Source organism: Glossina fuscipes, unplaced genomic scaffold (genome assembly GCF_014805625.2).
Source record: "Glossina fuscipes isolate IAEA_lab_2018 unplaced genomic scaffold, Yale_Gfus_2 1, whole genome shotgun sequence".
NCBI classification, from domain to species: Eukaryota; Metazoa; Arthropoda; class Insecta; order Diptera; family Glossinidae; genus Glossina; species Glossina fuscipes.
Genome location: NW_023998415.1, coordinates 48,140,484 through 48,161,582, shown reverse-complemented (window position 1 = coordinate 48,161,582; position 21,099 = coordinate 48,140,484). Strand labels below are relative to the sequence as shown.

General features: G+C 33.6%; 1 protein-coding gene across 1 annotated transcript in view; it reads right to left on the bottom strand.

Moving 5' to 3' along the window:
• Positions 1-18,420, bottom strand: part of LOC119631440 (zinc transporter ZIP6) — a 23,857-nt gene extending 5,437 nt beyond the window's left edge. The window contains exons 1-3 of the mRNA XM_038023634.1: positions 18,197-18,420; positions 16,507-16,794; positions 3,136-3,469 (exon numbers count right to left, since the gene is read on the bottom strand). Coding sequence (XP_037879562.1) covers positions 3,136-3,469; positions 16,507-16,659 — 487 coding nt within the window. The 5' untranslated portion in view covers positions 16,660-16,794; positions 18,197-18,420. The remainder of the gene's footprint in view (positions 1-3,135; positions 3,470-16,506; positions 16,795-18,196) is intronic.
• Positions 18,421-21,099: the final 2,679 nt, after the last annotated feature.

Here is a 21,099-nt window from a genome sequence, read left to right as displayed (position 1 = left end):
CACGGTGATGGGCATAAAAGATTCGATCACGACGACCGAATATAATTTTCTTATTTGTTTTAGTTTAGTGCTAAAGTTCAGTGAATTATTAAAGAGAAATTTAAAGGCAACAACTTCGATATGAAAGTGATAGAACTGGTTGGGATAATAAACAACAAAACTTTTTTTTTTGACAATGGATGAAAAATGCTTGCAATTCCAAGGTCATTCACAACATCCATGTGCATTGATCTGCTTGCTGATGCTTTCAACCTTATAGCAATTAATTTGAAAAATCGAAATTTCGCAGTTTATTCACTCTGAGTAATACCTGTTTTGTCCGTATCAAAAACTTGCCCACGAAAACATGTATACGCACTACATTGGGCACCACACCCCAATCCTATTCTTATATTCTAAAATTGTTTATAAATGAATATGAATATGAATGAGAAAAAGTCGAAAGCCTTTTTATAGATTCATGGATAGTGTTGTTTAAACGTTACCTATAGTGTATAATATTATGCTTATTTATATTATTCATAATTAATTTACCTCGTGCTCTTCATCATGGCTTTTCCTCTTCGTATGCTATGTAACTAAGACATTATAATTGGAGGCTTTTCATAGGAGTTTAGAAGCAAATAAAATATATATACACCTCTACATAGATATATACAAATGATGATAAAATGATATATGTACGCATTGTACATATATACGTACAATATACGCATGTATGTATATATTATGTATCTCCTATATATATATCCCATACTTATATACATATATATATATATATATATATATATATATATTTCTTATATGCACACATTAACTAGTAATGAAAATAAATACAAAAAAAAGTAAGAACATTATAGTCGGAGATTGCCGACTATTACATGCCCTACTCCACTTCACCTAGTGCAGTCATTCGCTCATTTATTTTCACGCAAAGACATTGGTAAGTTAGATTTTTTCTCCATATAAGGGCTTGCGTTTCGTGATAGCGCCTATATAACTGGGGTTGCTATGCGGACCTATGCGCACTAAATACGGTGCCGTTCATTTTTTTTTGCTAGAACGCTCCTATAAATTCTTAAAATATGGTGATATGTCTGATGCGGGCGTGCGGCGGAAGAAATAGACTCATGTGGTCCCTCCCATAAAGGGAGCTCCTACATTTTTGTTTCAAAAAATTAACAATTGGGCTTTTTTGGCACATGCGGATTCACGCTTCATGAGAATTCCTATATGCTGTGATATCCAAAAGAAGGGGTGCAGGATTTATAAATTACTTTCAGTCACCGCCGCATCCTTACAATCGCGTCGGGCTTTCATTTTAGAATTTGATGCTGACTCAGAACACATATATATACTTTGTGGCGTCTCTGAAACTTCCTGCAGGTCGTTGCAAACGTTTTGACAAAATGAATATGCCCCTCATCCTTCGGTGATGCGTATAAAAATGGATGTATTCTTATGTATGCATATGCAAGGTAAACCTGTACTTTTGTGCAAAGATAAGCAAGTAGTTGGTATTAAGTTTATTGTCATTATAATTAGCATTGTTGTTTAATTTTTAGGTTGATTGGCGTAAATTGAACTTGGACTTCAGTTGATTGATGTACGATCACATTATTACATCAATGTCAATGTTATAAAAGATATTCATTTTAGGAGTTCTCTTATACCGCTTGGACCGCCTTTCAACTTAAGCTAGCTAGCTAGCTATAAATGTTACTACGACAATTTAATTAGATTGCGTAGCGCTTTCGAAAAAAAAGTAAACATTTATATATGTGTGGTTGGACGCAAAAGCTTAAGTTTAAGTCAACAATATAGCGGGATATTACATGCTACAAACAATGCTATTATCATGAGATTCGCTTGCGGCAATCTAAGCTGCAAATGAATTTTTGAATTACCCCGATATCGGGGAAGCGAATCTCAAATTATACTTGGATGTTTAATCGAGTCGATATGTTTACCGTTTAATGTACGCAAGTCTATATAATTGGACTTTTAAAGTTACTTGACCACTTCATTTATTATAGGTAGTTATTTGTTGTACCGTACACCACTGGTGTCACAGCGTATATTAAGTTTGCGCGGGCTTAAGATAGATCCACCTTTTAATGTGGATTTATCTAATCCTGTCTGTCCGTCTATTCGCCTGATGTCTGCCCATGTAAATTTATGTTCAAGCTACAGATCTCAGTTTTTGACATATATTGATGAAATTTGGTGCACTAAATGGATCTATGCACTTTTTCGACCACTCCCCGTGTGCTACAAAGTCCGTATATGAGAACAAATTGCAATTTTCAAAATATTTTTCTCGGCAAAAACGACTAAGTAGTCATAATTCATCATTCTGAATTGATGTGAAAACTATAGACCGATTGGGGCAATATTTTTTTACCCTCTCTCATATAACCGTTCCTGCGAAAATTAAATCTACAGTAAACCAGTAAAAGGTTCAAATTTCCAATATTTCATGGTGAAAATTAGCTCATAATAGTAAATTGACGCAGAAATCTACCTTACCGAAAAATGGACCACGTAGGTCCATCCGTAATAAGGATTCTTTTACGCTAAAAAAAAAGCCTAATTTTATTTATTTTTTTATAATATAGTATAATTTTCCTCACGTGTTACTGTTAGTTACAGTTTAGTGGAATTGATGTATGAACATATATCAGGTAAAGCTCGTGCAGTTTCATTTCAACGTATATTAAAAAAATAAATAAATATTTAAATATATAATGAATAAAAAAAAAATTTAATTAGAAGTAAAAAATGCTCTAATCTAAGCAATCATTTAAGTTATTCCTCCATACGTGCAAAGCATGTTTAAAAACATTTAAAACTGACTACATTCGTACCGTTATAAGGTAAGTAATTTATAGTCGACGAAAGATAAAAAATTTTCTTCAACATTTTTAAAATTAACCGAATTATAGTCGTCAGCATTGTCAACGGCAACGTTAACTCGATCTCGTTTTTTATTATGTTTATGATGCCCGTTACATAAGTAAGATAAGATTTCAATGATTATCTTGCCCTGGCGTTTTTCACGTTTCATTATCTTTGTGAAACGCAATAATTTTGCAATCAAAAAAAAAAAGGAAAAATGCGAACAAAAAGACTTACCATCTTCTCTTGGATGTCTATGTTTCGGATCATGCATTTCTTTAAATTCAAGTATAACACCTTTCACTCGTATAATGTCCTGCTTCTTATGATTATCGTCTAAGGACTGGGACGCTTTCCGATTTTTAACATAATTATTAATTTGATCGTCTCTTATCTGAACATCATTATCTTCGGATAGTAACTTAACAGTTTGCTCTTCTATAAACGATTTAATAATTGAATCGTTTTCTGATCGTTTCTCATAGCCGTGAGGCCGATGTTCATCAATAGTGTGACTGGCATCAAATTCAATTTGTCCCAACCCTAAATTGTACATTAAATGTTCAAGGCCCTGTAAAATGCAAAGAAAAATTCTACTTAAAATGCTTATCAGATATGCACTGAAAAATTAAGAATAAATTTATAAAATTAATTTAAATTATATATATAAACGTTCACACAAACTTAATACACTCTGTATCACAAGTTGTCTAGAGTATAAAAATTATAGTCGAGCACGACGATCCTTTTGATGTCGTACTATGTTTTCATGTTAAAGTATACTCTTGATATCAGCCCTCGTATGAGAGCTTATCTGAAATTTGAACGGACGTCGCTCGAATTTAGCAAAATTTACTTTCTTATCAAACATCGTATATATATCGAAGTCCTATGTGATCCATATTTGATGTCGAATTACTGTTAAAGACCAATTTCCAAAAATAAAATATTAGGCGTTTTCGTTATGTTCGGCTTCCTTTCTATGAGAAATTCTAGATGTAGGGCTGCTTAAAACATTTGTACTTTTAAGCATATAAGAGTCGGCTTCTCATGGGAACTCTTACGCAGTGCGAGATGTAAATACTAGACCTTAGTAGAACAAATTTTGTGCAACGTTTTTTTCATGTTCAATTAGGGATCAATTTTCACCAAGATACATTAAAAGTTAGACGCTTTTGCGACGTACGCGAACTCTGTTTTCATTGGAACGTCTTTACCACGTCCTATGCACATACTATTATTAAGCGATTTTTCTTAGAAAATTTTAAAAGTTGCAAATTTTGTCAAAGTAAAATGTTATATGAGGAGTGGCCGCAAAAGTGGTCGATTCAATCCATTTTCAATCAGAAATCTTTCTTGGGCGTAAGCCCGCCAATGTAACGAGAAATTAACGGCTTGCAGGCTGCAAACATAAAAATGCATAGACAGACATAAGACAGACAAACGGATCACCTGAAACGATTTTGAATCGAATTTAATATAAGTCCTTCTGGGTATTACAGAGAGAGATTATAAGTCCACACAAACCTAAATCTCTCTGTTCCACAAACGGTGCTGGGCATAAGAAAAATGAAAATGTTTGCGTTTATTATAAAATGCGGATAAAACTGAACGAAGAGAAATTCAAGCCATTAAAACAATTCCATAGCACGGTACACATGCCAACTTTTGAACATGGTAACAAAGTAACCTTTCTTCTATGAAAAAAGAAAAACAAAAACAAAACAAGTAAGAAAGTTATATTCGGCGGCAGCCGAATCTCGCATATCCATCACTAGGCCTTTCGCACTCTACTCTCCAAGTTCTGTTATTTGATACTCATATCGCTGGTGTTATTAAGAGAAAATTCATTTGTCCTGTCTACCCTATTCATTTTAGAATCAATCCTCAATCTTAGGCAGATAATATGTATATTTATGTCGGGAGTGTACAAAATACTTTTAAACGTTCTGTCTTGCTTGCCTTATATAATGAATACGCATTAAATCTCAAAAACGTGGAAAAATTACAATTTAATCACTTGTAACTTTGTGTGGGCATGGCCGATATCTGATCAATTTGGCTCCCTTTTGCAATACCAACTTGCTTGTAAAAACTTCTAATTTGAAGTCGTTGTCTTCATTTTTGCGACCAACAGCAACAAACATCATACAGACGGACAGACATGGCTTAATAAATTCAGAATTTCACACTCAATCAAGAAGGTCCCCCTTTTGGTGTCACATGCATTATGAAAAAAAGAAAAAAAAACAAAATACATTTACCACCATCTCGTGGTGGTGTTGGGTGGTGGGTATCAAAATGATGATGATAAGTTAAATACTTTAACTACGTTTTTTAAAAAACTTTGCTTCAATTTTTTAACCGAATTACTTGTTTTTTATCGCTTTTTATATAGCTGTGCGTGGACGAGACCAGTTTTCAATTCAAATCTGCTTGAATTTCTACGATTCTAAGCTTTCCAACGATATAGAAAAGATGTTAAAGAGACGCGTTAAACTCGATTCGGACTCGCACACACTGTCATGTACAGCATCCACTTGGAACCGTATGCAGAGGATATACTTACTATACACGTTTTATACGATTTTCCTTAGTTGCTACAAAGGGGAGCGTAAATCTAGCATACACTCCTCGATAGAATAAAAAAAGATAATAATGCTTTCTTATGTGTATTAAGTTGTAAGACGTGATCAAAATCATAATTGAATTATGATTATGACTGATTTAAGGGAAAGTTTCTTTCTTTCTTTTTTTTAATTCGTTTTATAGGCATCTGACGTTTGTAGGCTTTTTGTGTAATAATAAGTAACGATGACAGGTGCGATAGTAGCTTTTTAAATTAATTAAAAAGCAACAACAACTTTAAGTTTCTTTCCGAATTTGTTTTACTTGGACAATTTTGATAATGTATGGCATCCGAATGAATGAAGAAGAGTAAGTAAGAAAATTAAATTCGGTCGGGACCGAATCGTTCATAAATATCACCGTCTACCCCGAAAGAATGGCAAAAGAAGTAAAAGAACAAAATTTTCATTCTCTGCAATATGGTCAATTCCAAATTCTTTTGCAAATTTGTAGGCGATATCCTCTTATCCGTGAGCGGGACATGTTTAGGTGCGTTCAGGGTTTGCAATTGCCAAAGAATTTGTGTACTTTATGGGGTTTTTGAAGCTTATGCCAGGGTATTAAAAAAATAATTAAATTTTGATACCCTATAATATTGAGTAGGCGTGGTCAATATTTTTAAATTTTTGTGCACAAAATTTTGTACATTTATCTCCCACAGTTTCTAGAGGTAATTAGCACAAAACAATTAATTTTTGATTTGCTTTGAAAAGCAGAAATATTCTCCGTTCACGTGGTACTTTGGGCGTGTTCTTCGACTGATTTGGCCCATTTTTAATAACAACCTGCGTACACAAACTTCCACTGTTTCTCTCAAATTTAAAGTCGATAGCTCAATTTTTGCGGCCAGGAGAATATTACAACACACATTAGACAGACGGACACACAGTCAGACGGAGAGACGATCAGAAGAGGATAGACGGGCATGGTTAGACCCGCTTTAGGATTCGATGCTGATCAAGTAAATATGCATACTTTGTGGGGTATCTGATGCATCCTCCTGGGCGTTGCATACGTTTTGACAAATTAAATATATCCCGCAACCTTCGGTGATCGATCGAAAATGAAGATTGCAATTCAGCATCTTACGCCGATGGTGATGTGTTTCATAGTTATTATGGTAATATGACTTGTTTTTATAATGGGGACTACAGAAACTAATGAAACATTTTATGGACACACTATGACCAAAATAAATAATTTGCATAGAATATTCATTTGTTTAAGCTGTTTTTTCTTTTTTCGAAATTCTCTCTAATGAAAGAAATTAAATTATTAAAGGTATTCGTAGAATTCAAATTTTGATCATTTATTTTTAGCATTAGCAGTCAGTCCGTCATTAATGCCGTCTTTCCGAACATGCGAATCATTGTTAGAAAATATTCAAAACATTTTTCAAAAAAATTTTTTCATGCGTGATTTATCCAAGATGTGATATGAATTTATAAACATATTTTCTATATAGCTATATATAGATACAGATCGATAGAAGCAAGAAATAAAAGCGAATACATTGTAGTGATGTGGACTTATTTGCATAACTACGTACATAAGCGTTGGTATAATTAAGCAGTTTAAACTAAATTTAAATTTCGCATAGAGCTCTTGCACTTGTACACTTGCTTCGAAATATTAAGAAACCGAGTCATTTTTCTTAAATTGAGATATCGAATTTTTTTTTTAATCAATTGCATAGATATTTCAAAAATTTGTATAGCCAGCAAGGCTTGTGTGGATGTGTATGCAACACCCAGACGAACTTGAGCTCGGCCCAACTTTTATCATATCGATCGATTTAGTAATGCTTTCTGAATCGGTATAAGCTTGCCTGACCGTCTGTCTGTCTGATTGGCTTAATTTTTTGTCTTGAAACGAAAGCGAATATTTGAATAAATTTTTGACTTTCTTCCTCTCGTGACGAAACGTGTGTCATATATGTTTCCATTGCTATATTATGCTATCTTCTTCTATCTTCACTATCTTTAAAGGAAAGTCATTACACAAATACTTCAAATCATTTAAAGGAATGTGATGCAAGATAGTAACAGCGAGCCCAAATTCTTATTATTGCATGTTCCTTTTAAGTGCTAGTATCAATTTTGTTAAGTCAAGTTTCGAGCATTAGCAATGCTTGCAAGTCACGACGGATTGAATGGCTAATGCCAGTAGAAGGACATCTTCACTTTATTTTATGATTCATATCACCTTCAAATCAAAAACATTTTAAAAGGTTTTTTCAATTTTTCAAGGACTTGCATTACTTATAAGCAAGAATTTAGCATAAATTGCTTTTCCCCTTTCTCTCATGCCTGCAACAAATGATCAGTAAATTTTTGCATATAATCACAAAGATTATATGACAAACTTTTCTTGAGGAAGGAAGATTTGGATATCGTTACGTCTGCCCCGTTATAAAAGATTTGCAGTGTACATCTTAACACTTTCTATGTAACATGTATTAGGTCGAGTCATAACTAACTGCCATCTTTTTATCCGACATTTATTTTGTTTTCATAAACAATAACAAATTTATATTAATTTATTATGTATGACCTTCTTCCATGTTCCTGACAGTTCATCAATTCCATTCTTGTAAAATGTGGTTGGTTTGGGCTGAAGGAATTTTTCGACAACCTGCCCGATTTGCTCTACAAAATTGAAGACTTCTCCATTCAAAACGTTTTGTAACGAACAGAGAAGGTGGTAGTCTATGGGTCAAGGTCAAGGTCAAGGTCAAGGTCCAAGGAGTAAGATGGACATGATAAGACAGACCATCCAAGCTAAAGAATTTTTTCTTGAGTCATCCTTCCTGTATGCGATCGCGCATTATCGAGTAGAAGAATTGACGAGTGCAGGACGATATTGCCATAAGTAACCGATTTTTTATCGCCTGTTATAATCGCGTTTAAAAAAGGTTCGGTTTTTAGCCGTGAGAGCAGACCTGTGGCGATTGACAAGCGACCTTCCCTATTCCGTTGCTGATTATGCCAAATTTCTCCAGGAGGCGATTAACAGTTGATTAGGAGGTATTCCACCTTTTTGATATTCGTCTCTTAAGGTCGTACCGCCAGAACGGAATTTTACAAACCAACTTCTAACTGCCCGATCAGCTATCAGTCCTTCACTATATACGCTGCTTATTTTTTCAGTTATTTAAATTCCCAAAGCATTACATGTCGAACACGGATTTTTTTTTTAACAGCAGGCAAAAGACTAACTGGATCCTTATCTATATAATGAAAACAAAAACTCGTTTGTTTCGGTGACTTATAGTCGGTAAATACGAACAATAAATTCTACCTAGCTGCTTAGGGAGTCACTTATGACTCGACCTAATATTTTAAGGCACTGTTTGGCATAAATATGTACTTTATATATAGTTTAAGTTCATTAAAATTTCTATCACCACATTGCGCTAAGTTTATCAAATGTCTGCTATGGAAATATGCATTAAAGACGCTATAAATCGATTTGTTGCAGTGAAAGTTTTCAACATTACCGTCATGTGTGTGAAACAATTTTTCGATTACCCTATTACATCTCATATATTCGTATATTCGTGTTATAATGTATTAACTCTACACGCGTAGGCTGTGTCTCACACATCTTAACATAATGTAAACAAGCATCTATGTACAGCCATGGACGCATTAACATACCCGCATACATATATAAAACTTTTATTACGATATTAAAAAAAAAAAGAAAAAACAAGAGAAATTCACTGTTATTTGGCAATGTAGTTTAAACTGCTTTAAAAATTCGGAAAAATGTATGAATAATGGAAAGAAAAGAATTAATTCGCGTAAAGGCAAATATAACGGTATGAAAATTCCTTATATAAAAATAACACAAAAAAACATCGCCACTTAAAAAACCGGTATAAATATTATTATTATCTTATTTATACCCATCACCGAAGGATGAGTGGCATATTCATTTTACCAAAACGTATGCTACGCCCTGAAGGACGCATCGGAAACCTCAGAAAGTACATCTATATCCTTGATTAGCATCAAATTCTAAATCGATTTAAGCATGTCCGTCTGCCCGTCTGAGTAATGTCTGTTGCAAATATTCGCCTGGCCGCAACAATGAAACTATCGGAATAAGGAACTCATAGAAGTTTTGCACGCAGATTGGTATTGAAATTGGGCCAAAACGGTCGAACGATACGCGCACAGGACCACGTGAACCGTGAAAACTTCTGTTTTTCAAAGACCATGAAAAACTAATTGTTTTTTGGCTCATTACCTCTATAAACTATAGCAAATATATGTACAAAAATTTGAATACATATTCTATAGGCGATGCTGTAGCATTTATGCACAAAAATGGAAAAAAATTGACCACGCCTACCCAATATTATAGTGTATCAATACCTTTATAATGCACAGAAACAAGCTTCAAAAACTCCATAAAGTGCAAAAATTCTTTGGCAGTTGCAAACATGTCTGCCTGTTCATATGTTTATTTGTGTGTTTGCGCTACTTTGCAGTACTGGTGGTAAGCATTCTCCCGTTAACGAAAATGAAGATATCGCCTGAAAATTTGCAAAAGAGTTTAGATTTGACCTAAAGTTTTCAAATGACACGCCTACAACGCCCACTTGCCTCTACAGCAAAAGGTTTTATTTTGAAAATAGAAGAAATCCACTGCGCCCAGTCCATATTAAAGAGCATGAGAATTTTTTTCTTTCTCTTCTTTCGTCTTGTTTTTTTGGGATAAACGGTGATGTGTACACAAGATTCGGTCCCAACCGAACCAATCACTCAAGAGTTGTATCCTACTCCGTGTAACACGGTGACTGTCAAAAAAAAGAGAGGAAAGAGAGGGAAATAGTGAGGTGGTCACCACAGCCTCATAGGCTGTCCAATCGATCAGTGTTATGCTTTTGCCTACTAAGCATTCACAGGAGCAGCTGAAGATGCAGTTTGAACCTGCGAACACTGACTTCGGCTACTCAGGCGAATGTAAGTATAAACATTACAGTCGTGCAACGCTGACCCGCCATCATTTCGCTTGAAAAAATTCTTCATTAGTCTTCAAGGAAGATAAAGTTTTCATGAGAACCCATATATGGTGGAAGGCCCAACATATGGTGTGTTTCATTTTTAAAAGAACTAAATTTTGTTTGTCAAAATTCTTTACCTATTTTAGTCAGTAGTAAAAGTTAGACTTTATTGCCATATGAAGACTTACGTTTCAAGGTAAAGCTTATATGGTATGTAGTAGTTCAACAAATTGATTTACATCAAACAAAGTTGGTACATTTAATTTTCATTATAAAAATATTGGAAAGCAGAACTCCTTGTCAGGAATCATTATATGAGAGTTCAAAAAATTACTTCATCGGATTCAAACTTTTCACATCAATTTAGTATGCGTCCAAAATCTTGAAAGCTCTGAGTATTTTTCATCGACCAACTTTACTGCGTGAATTAAATATAATTTGTACCCCAAGTGGTATTGGACCTCACGATGAAGTGGATGCACTTTTTGCATTCACGATTTTATATCACGATAGATTATAGTCGTCATTAGGTTTGGAAAAAGCAAAAATTTTAGAGATTTTTTTTATTTTTATAAGGAGTGTGCCGTGGCAGATATGGGACAAGTATAAAACTCCATATCTGCAAGAGAAGAATGATATATGTGAACTATCGTAATAATTATAAGCGTAAACTATCTTTTACTTATGTTAATATTCAATGTTCAATATCTGTCGCGGTACTGGTTGACATTTACGAGCCATGCTTTCGACAAGCTCCGGACGTATCCTCCTCATTATGTCATAAATTAGCTTTGTTGAGATCTTTCCAAACTTCAGCGTATACTTTTTCCATACTCTAGAACGCACTTCAGACGATAAAGATAAAATTTCTAATGAAATATTTAGTTCATTATAATGATTAGCAATAAGAATAAAATTTTTGGGAATTATGCGATTATAACGTTTTTGCTAATTTTTATACCTAGCACCACTTGTGATACAGGGTATATTAAGTTAGTGCGGTCGCATTCAACGCACAGAAGGGCTTAACACAGACCCACCTATTATTATACCGATTGATTCAGAATCATAATCTGAATTGATCTAAGCCTGGCTGTCCGTCTGTCCGTCTGTCCGTTTATCACAATTTTTGAGATATTTCGGTAAAATTTGGTACATTGATGTGTTTTGGTCCAAGGACGAACGCTATTAAAAATGGTTTGAATCTGTCCACTTCTTCAACCACTCCCCGTATAACGCCGTATTCTGAAATGTCGTTATATTGAAAAAAATTGTAATTTTCAAAATTTCTCGGCAAAAGTGGTTAAGTAGTAGTATTTCGACATTCCAAATTGGTGTGAAAACTTTGGATCGGATGGAGCAATTTTGACAACCCCCTCTCACACAACGTAAAATAAGAAAATTAATTGTACCAAATTTGGACCTACTCGGCCTATTTTTTGGATCGTACCCTAATAAAGGTTTTCATAGAAATCGATCCTTTGTAGCGAAAAAAAGTCAAAGTTTTAATATGTGGTGATGAAAATTGACCCATAATTGTAATTTCATATAGTTATGAACTCTACAAAAATTTTGGACCATCTACGCTTATTTTTCGATCCTGCCTTATGTAAGGACTAAACTTATACTGCAAGATATAACTTTTGTGCTCTATAATAAGAATTGTGTTTGACAATGTGGAGTAGGGTAGTGAATTGTCGGCCGGCGTTGACCGGCTATATGTTTTTACTTGTTTTAGTTTAAATTTGTGCTATTTATAGGTTCATGGCTGTAGACAAAAGAATACAATTTCTCGCTGTTCTTACTTTTGCTGAATCAATTGCGTCTCGCATTTAACTTTTAAAGTTGTTCGAGAATACAGAGGAAATGCAAAGATGAAAATTTTTGTACACTAATTCCTTGTCAAGTGATTAAAGTAGAAGTGCAGAAGTCGGTCTTTAAGCGTAATAATGATTTTTTTAGGCAGTAAACAATCATACAAATGTATAATACATACATGCCTACGTATATTATACAAATGTTGACTTTAAGATAAATAGATAATAACTTTAATCTCTCTGCCCATGCATACGCATATATAAATATGTATATATATATATGTGTGAAAACTCTACAGTAATTTTAACCAGCAAAACGAAATTACGAAATAATGAATTTCACATCTACACATCAAACCATTAGCATATGATGAAATATATACAAAACACGACAAGAGGCATATAAAGTTTGTTGTCCCCTTTATAGCACTTTACATAACGATGCACACACATTCTGCCATCTCGCTTTTGATATTCGAAATAAAGCGATCAAAATTTAAATTAAAAATTTTGAATATTTTATTTGTCCCTTTAGCGGACCTAGTAACGCCAAAAGAACAAGTAAAAACGTGATATGTAGTCGGTCGTAAGGTCGATTCGTAAATACTTTACCTTACATCACTTAAACTGACGTAGTCCATATTTGATATCGGAAAGCTTTTAATGTCCAATTGCTTTTATCGCTTAATTTCTTTAAAATATTAAAAATATAAATATAAAAATTTTTCCCATAGAAAAAGCAGTTATATGGTGAGGACTTATGTTACTTTATATGGATTGGACTCGTTTGACGTAGTAGCCCCAGACATTGTGAAAAATGATGCAAATTAAAGTTCGTCTTTTGTCGTCATTCTGTCCCTTTTTAGACCGATTTCCGGTGATTTGATTATATCAGGTGTTTGCAAAAATTTTAGTCGGCGACTTCTTTCTACAGGTAAAAGTGATAAGAAAAATGGCAAATACCAGTTTACATAACGGTTGAATTCGATGGTATTGACCTTCCTCTACCTAAGATAACAGACTCGCTCTAATATTATTGATTTATTCAGTATAAATGCAATCCTTTTGGTTTTTGTTTGAAGAAATCTACTGCCGGCTTATGGTGATGCTGCTCGCAACACTTCAAAAGTGGCATACACGAATTGACTGCAAATGCCATTTTTCGGCCACTTGTTGCAAAAGCTGTCCAGGGTACACTGCTGAAACTCGAATGGGAAGCATTTGCGCCTCCTGGTTACCGTTCTTCAGATCGGTGCAGGATAGCGCAAAGTTGAAGAATTGCGAAAATGTGTTTATGCGGAGAAACACTGTCAAACCAATATCATTTCTTTCGACTTTATGTCGTCGTGTTGCCAAAATATATTGCAAAGTACTGTAGAAGAAGATTAATATACATTATACCATTTTCCTACAATAACTGCTTTTTTCAAGTGAAAAGGTGATCAAAATTTTTGCAAACACTTAATAATTAAATTTCAACTCTTTCGCTCCCACTGTGTCATATATAGGTGACAGTTTAATAGAATGTTTACTTTATTTTTTTAGAACGCTCTAAATCAGGAATGGCCAACCGCCGATTCATTTTATTTAAAGTTTCAAATGATTCAGTTTTCTCACATATGGCAATTCTGCAAATCAATTGTTTCTGCTGTGCATTTGGGAAATCTGTTTACGTGTTTTCTCGTGTTCACTTGCCTATAAAAAAGAGACAAATAAGACGGTTACAATCAGGCAAATCCGACCATTAACCACACTATACCATATTGTCTAACACAATTCTTAGTTTTACTATAGGACACAAAAACTATATCTTGTTTCTAAATAAAGACAAATTTTTCAAGAGCGTATTTATGGGGAAGCTGGCCCAAAACGCAACCTACTGTAGCAGGAGTTTAATCCTGACATAGAGCAGGATCCAAAAATAAGCGTAGATGGTCCAAGTTTTGTAGACTTCATTATTGTATGAAATTACTACTATGGCTCAATTCTTATCACTAGATATTAAAACTTTTACTTTTCTGATCTACAAAGGATCAATTTTCGTGAAAATCCTTAATGGGGTAGGATCCAAAAAATAGGCCGAGTAGGTCCAAATTTGGTACAATTAATTTTCTTATTTTACGTTGTGTGAGAGGGGGTTCAAAATTGCTCCAGCTGACCCAAAGTTTTCTACCAATTTGGAATGTCGAAATACTACTACTTAACCACTTTTGCCGAGAGATTTCGAAAATGACAATTTTTTTCAATATAACGGCATTGCGGAATAGGTCGTTATATGAGGAGCGGTCGAAAAACTAAATCGATCCGAACCATTTCCAATAGCGTTCGTCCTTAAGTCAAAACACGTCACAAACGGACAGACAGACAGCCAGGCTTAGATCAATTCAGGTTATGATTCTGAATCAATCGGTATAATAAAAGGTGGCTCTATGGTAAGCCCTTCTATGTGTTATGTACGACCGCAATAAATAAATATACCCTGCACGACAAGTGACGTAGGGTATAAAAAGGGACTATTAAAACGAATCATTGAACAAATGAAGCGAATTCAGGAAAAAGAAATAATTAATAATATTTTTTACATTTTTTTTTTTTTTTTACTCAGAAGATGTCTCCTATTCACGTAACACGTTGACAGCTAGAAAGAAATGAGGAAAGAGAAAGGCATCAAAGTGGTGGCCGCAGTCCAGTGAATGAAGTGTTATGCACCTTTACCGACTTAGCACTCACTCTACCATACTGAGACTGGAATCCGTGGTCGTGATTCTTTCCTACTCGGCTACTCCTGTGTGATTGTGTCATATATTAAGAAATACTGCAAGTGATGACATTAATATTCCTTGCCAAGTTTATTCAAAAGTGTTAAGATGCTTCCATAATTTGCTGGATGAAGTCGTAGACTTTGGAAAATTAAAGAATGACTTTGGAAAATTAAATGAATTGAATTTCTCAGAACAAGACAAGGGATGACATGTATGCAACATTTACGAGATTATTAAAATTATTATCACAACATTTTTTCAAAAGTAACAATTGCTTCACTTCCCAACTTTAAGAAACAATGATAAGATCATAATAAAATTCATTTATTCAAAGAGTTTTCTTCAAAGATTTGACGATTTTCAAAAAAAAAAAATATATGTCTTACGATCTTTTACTAGTAAGTCTACCATTTGCCTTTAATGTTACAACGATCCAATACGCAGATGAGACAATTTACTAAAAAAGCAATACTGAGATTTTATGCTTCTTTAAATCGAGAGATCCTTCGAAATATTCTGGATATTGCATGAAAATATATGTCATTCTTTAGATTGCATACAAAGAGCAAAATCAATTCTAGAATAACAAATGAAAATTTAGAATCACTTGTTCGAATTGCTAATGCCATGATGTCATGATAAATCGGAAACATTCCCCCAGTTTAATCCATCACACTGGAGTGTGAGTACATGATAAGCTTATTGTATTCATTTTATTAAATGATGATAACAAAAATTTTCCATGCAATCTCTTCTGTCGTCCGCCCCTGGAAACGGAAACTTCAAATTGGCCCATTGATGAGAACAGTTGCCCACCCCTGCTTTGCAATTAGTTTTACATATGCTGATGGATGCTTGCCCCAGGAAACCATTCTTAGCCAAGAATCAATATTTCCGCTTTTTCCAAATATGCAAAATAAAGAGGAACATCTCAATCTCTCAGTGAAGAAGTTTTGAAAGTATATTGGATATGCGAAAGCGGACAAGCGAGTTCAATACAGTTGGAAGAGTGAAACGATCTATACGACTTGTCGGACTAAACTTAAGCTTGAATGTATATAAAGCAGATATAAAGGCGTAGATTAAAGATACCTTTTATCGGAATATTGACTTTCCCATAATTAACTAAAGTGTAAGGCTTGACGTGTTGAATAAATGCATCAACGCTTCAACATGAATACAATTTTCTTATAAAAATATTATAAACACAATGGTGACATATATAGCCTAACATATTAAATATTTGAATTGCATAAAAATATGCAGCGGATGCGGCATAAATTATAAAAAAAGTGTGTTCAAAAAATAAGGGGAATTTTTTATTTGCAAAATAAAATCTGATTTCAAATTTTTTATTTTTGTTATTGTAAAGAAGAAAAAAACTTACCTCGAATGTCATGGTGCCACCATCACCATACTTTTGAAATATATGAGCTAAATAACGATTATATTCGGTAGAAGCTTTAATATTCATTGTATTCATAAATAGAATACAAGCAAGAGATAGAATTGACATTAAACTTGTCCTCGATAAGGCCATTTTTCAATAAATCACAATTTTCGTAATTATATGATGAGGAATTAATATTGGAACCTTTTTCAAACTGTGTCACCATACACCATTACATTTTATTCATTCGCTTATTATTATAATTGAGAATTTTTTCAATATTTTCTTGATATGTAACAAAGAAGAAGAAGAAGAAGACGAAAAAAAAAAAAATATATATATATATAGTTGGAGGAGTAGCTCATGATGAATCTTTGGATTTTTGAAATTGTGACAAACAAATAAATGAACTAACCAAGGTCCACTCTTACTTAACATATTTACATGGGCATAATAAGTATCGGTGTCAAGTTTGAAAAACGATTTTCGCTATTTGTAAACGTATGTAGCAATTATGAAGTTTTGAGAGATTATATCAGTCTTTCAATATTTATTTATATTTTATATGTCTACGCGTGAATCTCATTCATTTTTCAATTCCAAATGCAAGAACCGGTTAATTTCAAGTTTAATAAACGAAGCAAATACAACAAATAATGGTTAATTGAGAATGTGACGGTATATATAGTACAGCCACGAACACATAAATAGTACAAATTGAAAATTAAAATTTAAAAAAATATATATATATATGTAAACAAATATTTAATTATATAATTTTTAGAATTTTATTCTTATATGTGCAGGTATGAAATTTTTTAGTTATTCCATGTTCTAAATATCTAAGCATATTATGTAAAAATTTTTAAATTATTTTATCGAAAATTCAAATATGTTTTATTTAAAGTAAAGAATTTTTTGTGTTCAAAATTTTTTTTTTTTCATTTCTATTTATGTGTCCAAGACCATATATAATAAATATTAATGGAAAGCTTATAATGCGCGAAAATTTCATCATTAACAGATACAGGATCAAATAATTTGGAGAACGATTTTTCTTGATTTCTATAACGAATGCTCAGATTATCGAAATTTAAGATCATTTACTTTATGGAACAAGAGACTCTCTCTAATCGCCCCCTTTAATGCGAACAAGTTTTCCATAACCCTCCTGACGGAAAATTTGTAAAAGACACGAAACAGAAAGCTGTGGGGGGAATTATTAAGATCGAGGAGAGAGTTCATTAAAAATCTCAAGTGATTGATATGCGTGAGGCAATATCTAGTTCACGTTATTCCCTTTATTTTTAGAGAACTATGAAGATCGATGAGTGAGTTTATTAAAAGTTTCAAGGGATTCACATGCGTGATATCTAGTTCTTGCTTTCCTTTTATTTTTAAATTCTTAAAGGACTCATTTTTTTGGAGTGATTGGAAAATAGATCAATGCGCAAAGTTTTCTCACATTTGCATTACCGTTAAAGTTCGCCGAACTTAGCGAACAAGTTAACTTTAGCCATATTTATGAGTTCGTAATCGTAAAAATCAGACATGAATTCTAAACTAAAATATGGCTCTTATACTAAATCTTATCATCTTCGCTCTTAAGTACTATATATTTGTCCTATAACGTTAAGAAACAGAATGCGCTTTAAGAGATGTCAATTTTTTGATGTGATTTTCTTACATATATTTGTTTATTTATTCCTTTTTTTTTTTTATTTTCAATATTTACAAATTGTATCCCGGCCACGATCGCACTGATCAATTGGCAAACTCTTCTCTCTTAATAATAATTTTAATTTTCGTTACGCTTCCTTTAGCCTTTTAGTTGAAGTTATTATTCTCATCATTTGCTTGAGTTTAATTGATATTAATTTTTTTTTCTATTTACTTATATATATATATATATATATATATAAATATATATATATTTTTTTTTTTAATATTTAGCAAGCGCAAAAATTCATCGGTCTATTGACTGTTCATTATTTGATGCCTTATATCAATCCGGTTTCTGTTTTACAGTTTAGTTTCCCGTCTTCAAATATATCGTTCAACTCAGTCATCTAAATTTTTTTATTTTTAATTATTTTTTTTTTTATTTTTGTTCAACTTTCAACAAAGGAAAGGGAATTCTTGTATTTATTTTCGTTTATTTATTTCCTTCAATTATTATTATTATTATTTTTTTTTTCGATTTTAACTTTTGCATGTACTTTTATCTTTTTCTTCTTCTTTTTTATTATTTATAAGATTTCTTTTTTTTTTTGTTTTTTGTTTTGTTTTTTTTTAATAAAAGTAACTAGTTATGGAGAATGGATCTTTCTTTCACTATCACTGCGTGGATTATTATTGGTATGTGCTAATCGGCTGTGTATACGTGAATGCATCAGTAATTGTGTTTATCTAATAGAAGTATAAATTGTAATTTTAACCGCCACGATTTACTTGTTCGCTTGCTTACTTATCTTCTTTGAGATGATCGTTGTTAATGCCGCAGTCGGTTAGTTCGGTTTCTTTATTTGTAGCAGCGAATGATCAAAACGAACTTAATTAAAATAAAGTTTTACTCGTTTGAATACAGAAGCTTTTAATTAAGCTCTTTTTAATTTAAGTAAAAATACGATTATGCTGTTAAAACTTTTACTATATGAAAACCGGAAATGTGTAAACAAGTATTCCTCGCCTTCTTCGTTTTTTGCTTTTATTTATTCATTTATTTATCTATTTATGTTTTCTTTATTCTCATTTATTCATATTGCGTGTGTGGGCAAGGATTAATTACCTCGGTACTAAACGAGAAGGATAAGCACACAATGTGAGGAAACAGTTTGTCCTGTTGCACCTGCGCATTTTTCTCAAATTATATGAATCTCAAGTAAATGCGATAAGGAAACAATCCAATTATCTCATTAAACTGAATTCAAGCAATGATTATAAGAAAGAAAGAACATAATAAAATAATTACTATTATTAATTGCGTGGGCAAGGCGTACTGAGACACTAGAAGATCTATTGTACTCGCCCATGTCCCTCTGCAACCTTGTTTGGATCGAAACACCATACCGTATCCGGCATAGTAAAATGCTCGTCGGTCACTTGTTGCCTGATTCTGCAGTTGGCCTCACATTCACAAAAAATATGATGGCATATTTCAGTCGTCCCTTGGCAGAATCTGCATGAATCGGTATGAAACATACCCATGTTTTTCAGATGGTATCTGGCGAAATTATGACCCGTGTAAAAGCCGATGACTAAACATAGGTCGCTTCGTCTTAATTCCAATAGTTTGTGAGCCCCACCGGAATATTTTATGAATCTTTTTACCTGCCGTTTTCCTGCAAATTGCTTCCAACGATAGTCCGCTTTATTCTTTGCCCATTAAAGTGGCTTCTTGCCACGCCACTCGGGCTCCCCAGTTGACTACACTGTCAGCCCTTTCGATGCCCTCAACACCCGAATGTCCGGGTGCCCAATTGAAATCCGTATCATTGTGCCTAACTAGCGCATTCAGTGTTCGAAGGCACTCCAACATCAGCCTAGATGTTTTCATTCGCCCCTTAAGGAATTTAAGTGGGCTTGGTTGTCGTAGTATACGCGAATCCGCTCTCTGCCGAATAAAATAAGTGTTCATAGCATGAAAAAAACACGAGGAATAAAATTTTATTCCAAAAGTAATCTAATAGATGCTAGCATGTATTTCGATCGGCGACATCTATTGGCGAATATGATAAAATAATGCAAAGTATATATGTAAGCAATGGTTAAAGTCGATGATTTTGACCGTTCTCCACATAAAATAACAGATGAGTTATTCAGTGTATATAAGCGCTAATCCTGGAAATGGCTCAAAATTGGCTTTTCGATATTCATTGCTTTTGTTATTTGGTTTAAAGAATGGCTTGCAAGACCTATTTGTACGAAGTGGATATTTTACGACAATTCTAAGCGCATGGCTCGCGGAGAGCCATCCTTATCGACACCGAAGCGGAATAATCATGCGCCATAAAGCTTTTCTGTGCGGTGTATGGTGGGTTCGGCAAACTGTACTGCTATTACGAGCTACCAAAACCGAATGAAACTGTTATCGCAGATGTCAACCGATATCAATTGATCAAATTGAACGATATATTATTGCAAGAAAGACCAGCAATAGCGATTAGCAGACGTATAAGTTCCCCTCTTGCAATGACAAAGGCGCGACTACACGTTGCATGAGTTGCCAGGGAAGCATTATAAAGCCAACTCGATCCTATATTAGCACTACTTCAAATTCTCGTCCTTGCCTTTGTTCCTCTTCCTGTCGCATCACTTGATACTTTTACTCATCTGGTGAACTTCTCCTCCACAATCCTATTGATGATGACTTTTTCTTATTTCTCCGTTATAGCGCCTACGCGCTACTTCCGGTTGTAAAGTAAAACAATAGAAGGCTAATGAAAGCGGAAAGAGTTTCGAAGAACAGTTTTGCCTTATTTGACTATTTTGATGTTTATGTTATCTCATTTTTCCGTATTTCAAGCAAACAACAAATCACGCATGAAAAACTTCTCTTTCTCTTTAACTCGCCCTTCCATTTCAAGCTGT